This window comes from Phlebotomus papatasi, chromosome 3 (genome assembly GCF_024763615.1).
Source record: "Phlebotomus papatasi isolate M1 chromosome 3, Ppap_2.1, whole genome shotgun sequence".
Classification (NCBI taxonomy): Eukaryota; Metazoa; Arthropoda; class Insecta; order Diptera; family Psychodidae; genus Phlebotomus; species Phlebotomus papatasi.
In genome coordinates, this window is record NC_077224.1 from 77,133,943 (window position 1) to 77,146,625 (window position 12,683).

A 12,683-nucleotide genomic window follows, 5' to 3' on the forward strand; every position below is an offset into this window, starting at 1 on the left:
CCTAGTGTGTAAAGGCCTTAAGGAAAAAAAATAGAAAACATAGAATTTCAGTAAAAATGGCATTTTAATACACAAATAAAGTGATTCTTTTGATATAAAATTATGATAACATGCGACTGAATTGTAGTAAATCCCAAAGATAGAGTTGATAATGCATTCTTTTGCGCTGAGCTCTCTTGGAAAGCCTCCTCCTAGGCAGCCCCTTGAGCCATCTGGCTACTCATGGGGCTCATCCGAGCTGCTGGTGTGAGTATTTGGCGATGATAGATCAAAGCACATTTGCATCTTGAGACCGTCTTTCCTGCGACTTTTGTACGTTAGCGAATTGGCACGTGGCTTGCGTCGCATGAAGTGACGCTCCACCCATTTAAGCATCGTGAGCACAGAGTCCGTGGAGGGAAGGCGTCTCTGGGCAGAAGTCTTCACGATGTGCGATGATGTCACGCGGAAAGTCATTGCTATTCCTTTGAGAGCCTGTAAAGTTACCCAAAGGATAATATAAAGAATAAAATGGAAGACTTTGGATCAGTGACTTATGAATTAGAAGAATTAGAAACTATAGAAAAAGGTTAGGTCTGTCGCAAAGTGAGGTTATTTTTTAAGATAACCTTAAAATAACGTAACCGTTGCAAAGAGTTTTACGCTTTATATATTTCTCATGTGCAAAAATAATCAAAATATAAACAAAGTCTTATAATAGAACGTGCCTATGGACTGTTTTTCTTATTTGGTCAATATTAATAGGTTCAGTCGAAAAGATTGTGGCTAAGCCTAACCTTAAAATTCAAATACATTATTTTGCCTCAAAGAACTCCTTAATTTGTTCTGTAGAAGAATTTTTAATGAATAAATCTACCATAGGGAAAAATAATTTATTAGTTATGATTTCTATTAATTACACTCTAACCTCAAAATATAAAAAAAAGTCCTGTGTATTAAAATGTTTCAGGAATGTTATGCTAAATTCTGAAAACAAAATTTTTATTTTCTTTTTCAATCTTGTCGCGGTTGGTAACCAAAAAAACGTAGATCGTGTTACCGAATAAGAAAACAGGGCCTTTATTGGCCGTTATTTAAAAAAATCGTTCTTTGAAATTACCGATTTAAATGTATTTTTAAAATTATGTAATTATGTAAATAAAATAATACACTCACAACATTTTGAATTTAAAAATGTGGTAATAATATAAGAATTTTATGAGACTTTTGGATTTCCTCTAAAATTTTTATGAAATTTTGAGGTTATCTACCTCTAAAGGATCCTATTTTGCGGCATAACCTTTTTCCTATTTAGGAAATTTAGGAAAAGATAGAAGTTTTCAAAATCTCCTACCTGCATAGCATCTTCATCGGTAGCATCGTCTCCGGCATAGATGATCTTCATGCGTTCAGTCCAGTCCACACCAAAAGCCGTCCTTAGGATGTAGATTGAGGCTCGGCCCTTGTTCCACTGTACTGGTGGTTTGGCCTCGAGGGCACAGTGGGCATCGTGCGCGAGAAAGCCAAACTTCTTGATTAACTGCCGCGCCTTCTCCACCATCGTTGACCTCAGATCCACAGGAGTCTCACGATAGTGGAATGTCAAGAGGGCACCTTTGTTCTCCACCCAAGCACCATCTCCGCAAACCTTCAAAACAAACAACAAAATCGTTGTCTCAATCTAATGTGGACTTTGAGGCAGAATCGTCATGCCTCAAAGATCTCTCTAGAGAAAATCTCTTTTAATTCAGATACACTCCCCTTAACATATTCCAATAGTTGTTTTGTCTAATCGTGCTGAATATATATATTTATTTCATTTTTCTTTTAAATTATATAAAGCGACATTCCTGAATATTCTGGATAGAACCTCGATTAACTTCTAGGACAACGACATTTTTGTGCGTCTCGCTTTCTACGTCAATGCTTATCAGAAATCTTTGTGACATTGGCATGAACTTATCAAAAAGGAATTTAATAAACATTTCGATCGCATATCCAACTCATAATTGGTTTTCCTTGTTGCAGTTTTGCAAAGTGCATCTTAAGTCACACTAATTAGACTGAACTTTGTTTGTAGTGTTGATGTATTAGCGTAAGACGAAAACAAACGCATTACTAATTGATTTCAAACAATGTTCCGGTTTAAAACACCATCAGGTGGCGCTCACAAAGGGAAAAGGATTCAGTTACAAAACGTCAGTGAAAGAGAAAGGATGTGAAGCCATGTGCATCTTTTAGACTTAAATCACATTTCTGGCAAAAATTTTAACAGGAGAGAAAATAATTCAATGAAAAGGTACATGTGAAACATCAGACGGAGAAGAGGACGTTGAACAAAAGGATAAGCATCAAATTATGTCAGCGATCGGCGATATTATAAATGTTTTCTTCCAAACGTATACTCCTCTCTTAAACTTTATACATAACTGTAATAAGAAAAGCAACGTAAAGTACTTACGGAATCCTGGAGTTCCTTCAGGAGAAGGCTGACTTTATCTTCGAATTCAATGGGCATTGGATGTACGAATTTGCTGCCATCGGGATGAATAATTTCCAGTCCATGGCTCCCTGCATATGTGATTCCATCAATTCCCACCATTTGCCTCACATTTTCCACATTGCGTCCAGACACAATGGCGATATGCACGTCTGAGTGATTGGACAGACGAAGTAGAACGTTTTTGGTTTCTGGAGGCAGAATAGCGAGATCGGGATGTGGAGCAATTGGGGCCAGAGTTCCATCGTAATCAAGCAGAAGAGCCAGTTTGTGGTTGTAGCCAATATAGTTGAGGAGGTATTCGTCGAAATCATCAATGGATACAGGCTGCATTGAAGTTGTCCCGATGTCGTCCTCCTCCAGGGATCCCATCGCCTTCAGGAAACACCTCATCCAGTGATTGACATCGTTTTCCATCTCACGTCGTCTCAGACGACTCATACGTAGCTTCCGTTCATCCTCGGGCATTGTAAGGGCCCTGTGGATAACTTCGGCAGCATCATCGACCTCATATGGATTGCAGAGCAGAGCTTCGTGCATCATCTCACCAGCACCGGCAAATGGTGACACAATGAGCACACCAGGCACGTCATTTATTTGACAAGCCACAAATTCTTTGGCTACGAGATTCATCCCATCACGGAGAGGAGTCACTAGAGCTACAGAGGCATCGCGATAGAAAGCTGCTAGTTCATCTTGACCCACGCATCCGTAGATGTATCGGATAGGGGACCAATTGGCGGTCGTAAAGCGTCCATTTATTCTTCCAACTAGCTGATCCATCTCCTCTTTGAGCTCTTGGTACTCCTTGACATCTGTGCGTGAAGGCACGGAGATTTGTAGCAAATTCACATTGCCCAGATGTTCTGGATGCTTCTCCAGCAGCAGTTCAAAAGCCTGCGGAGTATGACCGTATAAATCCCCTATAATAGCCAATATATAACGGCAACTTACCTTGAGACGGTTCACAAGACCCTTGGTGTAATCTAGGCGATCAACGCCCAGAATGATCTGCTGCTTAGTTTTGATGACACGTTTAGCACATGTAGATAGCTCTACGAATCTTTCAAAGGGTATCCCAATAGGGAGTGGACGAATTCTCACGGATCTTCCACCATGTTCAACAAGCAGATTCTTCCTGTCTACACGACATCCAAGACTCCGTTGGCAGCAGTCGACGAAATTAAGACAATAGTCACGAATGTGAAAACCGACCATGTCACAGCCCAGCATACCCTGCAGGATCTCATCCGACCACGGCAGTAGACGGAAGATATCCCACGGCGGGAAAGGGATGTGCAGGAAAAAGGCCAGCTGGAAGGCTAGGCCCTTCTCCTCAGCCGCTTCACGTACCCAGTTGGCCGCTAGCATTAGATGATAGTCGTGGATCCAGACAATCGGTGTTCCTGCATTCTCTCGTAGATTCTCGTGGCATCTCTCCAAGGCCTCAATGGTGCGTCGCGCAAACAGCTTGTTGGCCTGTACGTAGCTGCGCCAGTGGTCAGAGCTGAAAATGGCCCGGCCAGGCATAGAATGGAACAGGGGCCAGAAAGTGCCGTTGCAGCAGCCATTGTAGTATGAGTCAAAGATAAGCGGATCCATGTTGACACACACGACCTGTTTTAGAAATAATAGGAATCATGGGAAAAAGGTTTAATCGAGCAATAGGAAACGAATATTTGTTCAAGTAACGTAGTTTTAAGACAAGAAGTTCAAGCAAGTATGTTGGGGATCTCGTGGATAAGTGGATAGAGTAGTGGATCTATGGCGCAGAGATCTCTGGTTCAAGCGACAAACCGCGCTCATGCTTGAAAAAAAATTGTTCAGCTCGCAGTATACCTTTGGGCTGATCAAATAAATCAAGCACTGCCACTAGCCTCTTCTTCTAGTGAATCACATCACTGTATCTTTGGTAGACAAGTGCCCCTTGCACCACACATCATAGGAGCAACCTTCTCAACGGAACTCTCTACATTTGTACTCTTCTGTCCTGGAACATCCAGTAGAACATCACATACTATAAATAACTTGGTTGTAGCTCAAGGCAAAAATAGCCTAATTACAAAAGAGCCGAAATATATAAAAACAAAGTAAATTTTAAACAATTTACTTCAAATCGTAAAGTAATAAATTGCAAGACGAAACTATTACAAAAAAGGCACAAAAAAAACTGTCCTTTGCATACTTAAAAGGAATTTTCCACGCTCTGGATTGCATCAAATTTTGCAAACTCGTATAACGTGATGTAACTGTTGATCCCAAATTCGGGTCAAACTTACGTCGACGTCAACGGTACCTCAAAATCGGTGGCAGCCAAAATCCCGAAAGCCAAAATCCCGAAAGCCAAAATCCCGAACGCCAAAATCCCGAAAAGGCCAAAATCCCGAAAGTCAAAATCCCGAATTTTAAAAATCCCGAAATTGATGAAATTATATGGAGGAAAATGTTTAGAATAATTTCCTAAGACTCAGAAGATTTCCCTTTGCCTCCAGCAAGCGTGGGTACAATCGTGGGAGTAGCTGTGACACTTTTAAGAATTCGAGATTTTGGCTTTCGGGATTTTGGCCCATTCGGGATTTTGGCTTTCGGGATTTTGGCGTTCGGGATTTTGGCTTTCGGGATTTTGGCGTTCGGGATTTTGACCGGGACCCCCCAACTAATATTGGTCACTAATTCTATTTAGTTCTCACAACTAATGCGAATAAATGGGCCCTATATTTTCATAAAGTACTGACAACTTTTTCAATAGTAAAAAGTGGTTTTCTACTTATGTGTTGAAGCTTTTTCGAGTTTCAAGCAGCCACCGTGCTTCAGTGTTACGGAAGAATTGCATGTGAAAGGATGTCGCGTCTTTCAAGTCCCACTATCTTAAGGGGACTTTATGCTTTATATGCCAAATTTTTCTTGGGTAATCAGTGCGAATCTCAGTTGAATATTTTGTAAAATTCATAAATTAAATAAAAATTATAAATAAAAATATTATAAATTATATATAGTATCCACCGTAGAGTGATATTCTGCATCATTTTACCAGCAAACTTCTGTTGGATGCTTATGGTCTTATGCATAAATTTGTATAAGAAAATGGAAAAGGAATATGAATAGCATAAAATAATTTTAAAAATTCTAAAAAAAAACAATTATCACGAATTAATCTTCATAACTAATAAGATATAGGCATCACAATAAATGCAATATAGTAACCACAACTAATATGATATAGTTATTACAGCCAATAGCCCCGTTTATTTAGTTATTGGAACTAATATGTTATAGTACCCATTACTATTTTGATTTAGTTGTGATAACTAAATGAAAATGATACTTCAACTAATTGAGGTCAACTATTTCATTTAGTTAGCCAACCTAAATATGTAGTTGAGTCTATACTTACTATATTTTATAGTTCTAATAACTGCATATGAGCTTGTACGAACTATTTTTTTCTAAGAGACCATAAGCTATTTTAGGTTTATCAATAGTTTTTCTTTTGTCAAAAATTTTGTTTTTTGTTTTTTAGATTTTTTAAGAAAAAACTACACAGTCGAAGTTTTCTATAGGTAGGGTAAAGTGTTACAAGTTGGACAATGGTACAATTTGAATAGGGTTTTTTTTTCTTGATAAATTTAGTACTTCAGTTTTATTTGTATATTTTTAATGCTTTAGTTTTATAATTTGGTTCCTTGTGCTTAAAAACTAATTTTTTTACTGTATTTATCAAGAAAAAAGCCATGTCTAACTTGTACCGGAGAATTCTCCAACTTGTAACACTATGTCCAACTTGTATCACTTTACCCTATTGGATGACAATTTTAATTTTGTAAAATTGTCTTTTTTTCTATTAAAACGTTTTCGTAAAATTTAAATAATTCAATTTTATGTATTTAAAATTTATAATTAGACCTTTTCGGCAGCCAGAAGATTGACTCAAAATAGAATTTTTATCTGAACTCAGAAAAAAAACATCATTAAAAATTATCTCATTCGGAAGGTGAAGTGTATTGTTTAATTTTATAGAGTTACCCGATTTACCGTATCTTTTGTATCTATAATTAAATGATTATTTATTAACGCATTGTACAAGATAAGCCTACAACCGGACGAAAATGTGTGTCTAGTACGAGATAAGTCATTGTTGTAATTTTCGCAATTTACACTAAGTCCTATGTAATTATTCACAGTTTTTGTATCACTTTTAATATGTCATCGAACCTTGGATTCTAACGCGTGGCATTTTTTTTTGTGTAAAGTTCGCAAAAATTGGCACAAAGCAGTTCTTATCCACTCAATAATTAAAGCAAAAAAGTTATAACACTAAATATGATGATAGTAACTTCTTTCTTCAGCGCCAAAGAGCAAATACGTCATCCCTGGAACATTTTTTTTGTTAATACAGTCTTATTCTACGCTCTGGAGAAAATTCAATTGGGACCACGAGTACGAGATGCGTAAATTTTGTGTTGGAAAAAAAAATGAGAGTACAAGTCGTATGTGACGTATTAACCGAGATTTTGGGTTTGGGTTGTTAATGAAAATTATTTACGATGAATCATTTATGTTTTATATATAGAGAATTTGTCGCAATTTTCATTCATTTCTCTCTGTCTTTGGATTTTACAAAGTACACTCTAAAAGGTAAAACGCAGATTGCTAACAAGTATCTTTGTGAAACATACTAAATATTTGTTAGAGGTTTAAATTCTGTGTATAATACCATGTGGTGGAAGATAATCAATTAGGTATATAAAGTCGACACAAGTCTTAAATGCAAACGCAAATAACGTCGCATTTTCAATGTCACGGTTTCAATTACCTCGACAGTCCAAAATAATCGCCCGATTGGGAAAATCTCTATCAAATTAGCGTCAATTTTTGTTGCCATTACTTCACTGTAATCTTATGATTTGGTGTCGAGAAAAAAAAGTCACTGATATAAATATCAAATTATTAGGTGAGAGTGGAAAATTCTTCGGGTTTTCTCATTCAGCCCTCCAGACATCACGTTCTTTCACCGAAATTCGTCTTATATTCTCGTGATTTAGGAATTGTTTATTTTTTTTGTGTTATTCCATTGCCCATCTTTCTGATCCTTCTAATCTTCCCAATGAACTCCAAAATTGTTTTGGAAATAATTTGCAAAAAAAAAGATACTATTCAGACAAAAAATGTCGAAAATAAATGTGTTATCACATAGTCACTAATGTGCTATAAATTTTGAGAATATTTTCTTCGTGATAAGACATGATTACCCCCAAGAAAAAAGAAGCAGATCCAAAAAAAAAAATTAGAGAATTTTATCACCCATATCTTCTTCTTTTCTAAAATTACCATTTTATTGTTTCTGGAATATTCCACATTCACCTTTCTCCAGGGGGTTTATAACTGCAGAAAATTTTCGAAAAGGTTAATTGACTAACCAGAAAATCAAACAATAAGGCTCTCTTTCATCAATATTTTTTTAATAAGTAATTAGAAATTTTACTAGGGGGATATGGGGCTGTATTGGTCTGGGGTAATTAATTTTTTCGGGTATTTGTAAAGGAACACTGACTGGTAAAGATAAAAGGATCAAATTGGATCATATTTGATCCTTTTCAAAAGGATGGATCATGTTTGATTCTTTGAAAGGATCACTAACATCTCTTGAATTTTTGTATGCATATTTATCACGATAGATTATGTTTCATCGTACACTTATTATTCATATCATATTTCTATCATCTGGACGAACACCAAAGATGACTTATTCATTTTTTTTATTCGTTAAGTCCGGAGTTAAATAAGTGTCAAAATAGGGATACATTCAAAGGATCGCTGGTAATCTTTTCATTTTGACCAGTGAAGTAGGGCTTTAACATATAGTCATTCGAGGAGAGATGGACTTCCGTTTTTATATTCGATATTATGGATATGCTTTTAATGGGAAATAAAAACGAATATCACCGGTTTATCAATTGAAGACTCTAAATTCATGATATTAACATTAGGTAAGTCTAGTCTAGATCATAATAATTACCTCAAAAATTTGGTTTAAAGAAAGGTTGCATTTTGGAGTATTTATAAAAAAGTGAGGGAGAGATGGATCCCAAAGGAGAATGGTCAAATCCGGTCCCGGAATCGCCACGAACGGGACCTATGTCATTGGATAGACATTGGTATAGGTAACAACTTTTGTTCTGGGACCAATGTTCTAAACCATGTAGGAACAGTTCTAGAGCATAAAAACTATTTTTTAGAATGATGAAGTCTAAAATAAATCTTTGGATTTGTAAGACACTGAATGTGACAATAAATTGAATTGAATTGAAATTGAATGAAGATGATCAAAAGTATAGGGGCGCTGGTTCATCTTCATACAAAGATTAGAGTAGACGCATTTTGAAGCGGTGGCAGCCAAAATCCCGAAAGCCAAAATCCCGAAAGCCAAAATCCCGAACGCCAAAATCCCGAAAAGACCAAAATCCCGAAAGCCAAAATCCCGAATTTTAAAAATCCTGAAATTGATGAAATTATATGGAGGAAAATGTTTAGAATAATTTCCTGAGACTCAGAAGATTTCCCTTTGCCTCCAGCAAGCGTGGGTACAATCGTGGGAGTAGCTGTGACACTTTTAAGAATTCGAGATTTTGGCTTTCGGGATTTTGGCCCATTCGGGATTTTGGCTTTCGGGATTTTGGCGTTCGGGATTTTGGCTTTCGGGATTTTGGCGTTCGGGATTTTGACCGGGACCCATTTTGAAGATATTGATATGAGGTTGAGAAAAATACCGGGACCCAGAACGGTAAACGTTGGGAGTCTTTAAAAAAAGGCCTTTATCCTTCCGAAAAATCGTTGTTTTGACTACGAATTATACAAGAACTGCTAAAGTGATCTTGATGAAATTCGGTATAGGGTCAGTGTATGTTTTAAACTTTTTATTTATTCATACTACCCTCTCCCTCCACCCCCCCCATTCTGATAGCCCTCATACAAAATGGGGGCACTTTACCTTATAACTCCTTTTTGAGAGAAAGTAGAAAGCTGAAATTCAACAAGGGAACAAAACTTATGGAAGACTTTTCAACCATGCATGTTAACCCGCTCCTCCTTCACCCCTTCTGGTAACCGTATACAAAATGAGAGAATTTTGACCTCGCCTTTTCTGAGAAGAAGTAGTTGGTTTGTAAAAGAATAAAAAAACGAATAACTAATAACTGTCAACAATAATTTCCTAGATTTTAATTTCCTAGGCATTTTTTTTTAAAAAAAAAATGCCTTTTTAAAGAAAATTCCCCCTATCCTTGTAGGCAGAAACGTCAGAATTTTTTAAAAAAATTTCTACTAGTGTATAGATGGTAAAATAGTCTTATTTTGTATGGGGGCTACTAGAAGGGGTGATGGACGAAGGATTTGGTCTGTATGGTTAAAAAGTTTTCTTTAAGACTTGTTCCAATGCTGTATTTCAACTTTCTATCTTTTCTCAGAAAGGAGTTATATGGTGAAATGCTCTCATTTTGTATGGGGGCTACCAGAAGGGGGGACAGAGGGGGAGGTTAGTATGCATAGTTTAAAAGTCTTCCTTAAGCTTTGTTCCCATGCCCAATTTCAGCTTTCTACCTTTTCTCATAAAGGAGATATAGGGCAATGTGCTCTCATTTTACATGAGGGTTTACCAGAACGGAGGGTGGAAGGAGGGGGTGGTGTGAATAAATAAAAAGTTTGAGTCATACACTGACACTATACCGAATTTCATCAAGATCAGTTTAATAGCGCTTGCGTAATTCGTTCTCAAAACAGCTATCGGAAGGATAAAGGCCTTTTTACAAGGACTCCCAGCGTTTATCGTCCTGGGTTCCGGCAATTTTTCAGTCTTATATCAGTACCTACAAATGTATGCGCCTACTCTCGTTTGTGGCGATTCCGGGACCAGCGCCCATATACTTTTGACCATTCTCCTTTGGTAGTTTTTTTTTTAATATTGATATTCTAACAATATCTTAAGAGAGATGTATTTATCAAAGACATGCTCTAAAAAATATCATCTAGAGCCTCAGTTTATCTATTTTTTTTTACAAAAATATTGTTTGAAATAAAAATGATTTTGTAAAACAAAAATCTTCTGTCTTGAAAGATGAAAAAAATAATAAACTTTCAGTAAGAACTCAATTCAATAGAATTCAATTTATAGGATTTTAAAAGTTCTATTTAAATCTTTGACCAAAGATTTTTTTTTTAATTTTAAAATAATCCTTATTTTCGCAGGCCTTGTAAGATTGATAAAAAGAGTTGTTGGATTTTAAATAGAATTTAAAATACTAAAAAAAGGTTTTAATCTCTACTGTGATTCTGATAAGTCAGTACTAAAAGAACTTTTGATTTTTTTGGCTCAAGATCATTTTTGCAGTGGATAGAAAAAAGAATTTTCAAGATCTTATTATTAGGTTTTTAAGCAATCATTGAAATATTTTTTTATTTTGCGTTTGAAATAATTCTTTTAACTTTGTAGTGAAATTTTGGATATTTGGGATGAGTATTCCTGCTGCAAGTTTCACTTAATTTGCAAATTGTAAACCCCTCGAGCTTTCTTCTATTTTCGTTTATTTTGCCAGCGACATTTTTGTCACCCCGACCATGAACATGGACAAGTTTGTTCGAGAAAATAGAAAATTAGAAAATACCCGGTTTAACTGAGTAAAGTGTGGCATTAAGAAAAGAGTAAACTGAAAATATTGTTCAAACACTTTTCATTATCTCTAGATTAACCCTCAAGTTGAGGGTAAATATATTAAATTTTTCATGTCTGTCTCGAAAAAGTCTTATCACTGCATTGACTCTATAATAACTGATGCTCGGCAAACAAGAATTGTTATTGCCATACACAACAGGGCGCACTTTATCTCAGTTTTATATATGGAAGCAAAAACTACATTGCCGTTACGATGAGATCACAAGTAAAAAGTATTGGGAAAATACAGTTGGATTATCCCCAAAGCGATCACTCATTGGAGTCGTGAGAGGAAAGCTTGAGAAACTTGGACATGATCACAAGCTTCTACGCCAGGGTTAAGATTGAAAAACAAAATGCATTTTGACTAACCTGTGAGGATTTTAGGCCAGCAGTTGGTGTGTGATCATTCGGGTCAGATTCTGGGATCACCAGATCATCATCCTTCATGTGAAGTCCTGACCATCCTACCCACAATCCTTTGCCATTGATTACCACTGGGCAGACAGCAGTTACCAAACCTCCAGCACTGCAAGAAAGATCATGAACAGAAATCTCTCAGAATCTCAAACTTTGTCGAAAAAAGATGTAAAATCTCTGCAAAAACAAGAAGAATTAAAATTATCTCACCTTGGCTTCCGCTCCAGAGCTTTGGTTTCCGGATTGGTTTTTAGCACAAATGGTAATCGATTTGATACAACAATTAGACTATTCTTTGTGGACGCTGTGTCCGTCACAAACACCTCGGGACTCAATTCAGGCATTTTTTTGATCGGTACTCGATCACGCTTTTGTTACCACTCACGAACGCAGCCGGAAAAATAACTTTTAAGAAACACAAAAATAAAGAATAGTACGACACTTGGTCACCTTTCCTCCTGAACTTTCTAGAAGTTTAAAGTCAGTCTTTAATGGTGAAAAGAATATAGTTTTTCACGCACTTTTGCTCGATCTTGTGTGAGATGTTCCTCAAAAAATCGTCTCTCAAATGCAATTATTTTCGAATGTTTAGTGAAAAAGTGTTATTTGCATTACTAAATCCACATTAAAATCACCAACATATAAAAGAACGATCACACTGCGAAAGACAGAGATGTTAATTCGATGCCAGATGAGACACAACTGATTCACTTATTCAACTTAAGGACATTAAACGTTTTTCGAAAAATCATCACAAATAGCACCACGAATTACTGTATTATATACACAATATTATTTATTATATGAGTTATCTCCAACACTCTGAACGATTTTCTTTTCGTTTTTTTTCTGCTTGGCTTCTCCCTCATCTAGTTTCTGTGTTCTCTCCCTCAAATACTCTGAACTTGCTGTAATCGTCGCTTTTAATTACACTCAAATAAATTGTAGACGGGTTTGAAGGTGAGATTTTTGTGGTTATGAAGGGGCAGAAGAAGCCCTGAGGAAATTGTCTATCCCTACTTTTTTTCCGGTTAAAGTTATCCATCTACTCCAGTTTGTTTTCTCTTTTTAAATTAACAA

The 12,683-nt window shown here is 36.4% G+C and overlaps 1 protein-coding gene across 1 annotated transcript; it reads right to left on the bottom strand.

Annotated features, from left to right (window-relative positions):
• Nucleotides 1-45: 45 nt before the first annotated feature.
• On the bottom strand, nt 46-12,541 carry LOC129805859 (uncharacterized). Its single transcript, XM_055854080.1, has 6 exons — nt 11,814-12,541; nt 11,556-11,712; nt 3,434-4,096; nt 2,441-3,376; nt 1,334-1,627; nt 46-474 (listed from the first exon to the last, which is right to left on the bottom strand). Exons 1-6 carry the CDS (start codon nt 11,945-11,947, stop codon nt 217-219), a joined length of 2,442 nt encoding a protein of 813 aa, XP_055710055.1. The 5' UTR covers nt 11,948-12,541; the 3' UTR covers nt 46-216.
• Between the last annotated feature and the right edge of the window lie 142 nt (nt 12,542-12,683).

Coding starts and splice junctions, on each gene's coding strand:
- LOC129805859 (XM_055854080.1), bottom strand. CDS start 11,947: ATGCCTGAATTGAGTCCCGAGGTGTTTGTGACGGACACAGCGTCCACA. Junction 4,097..11,555: donor CTGGCCTAAAATCCTCACAG/GTTAGTCAAAAT, acceptor TTTCTAAAACAG/GTCGTGTGTGTCAACATGGA. Junction 1,628..2,440: donor TGAAGGAACTCCAGGATTCC/GTAAGTACTTTA, acceptor TTTGTTTTGAAG/GTTTGCGGAGATGGTGCTTG.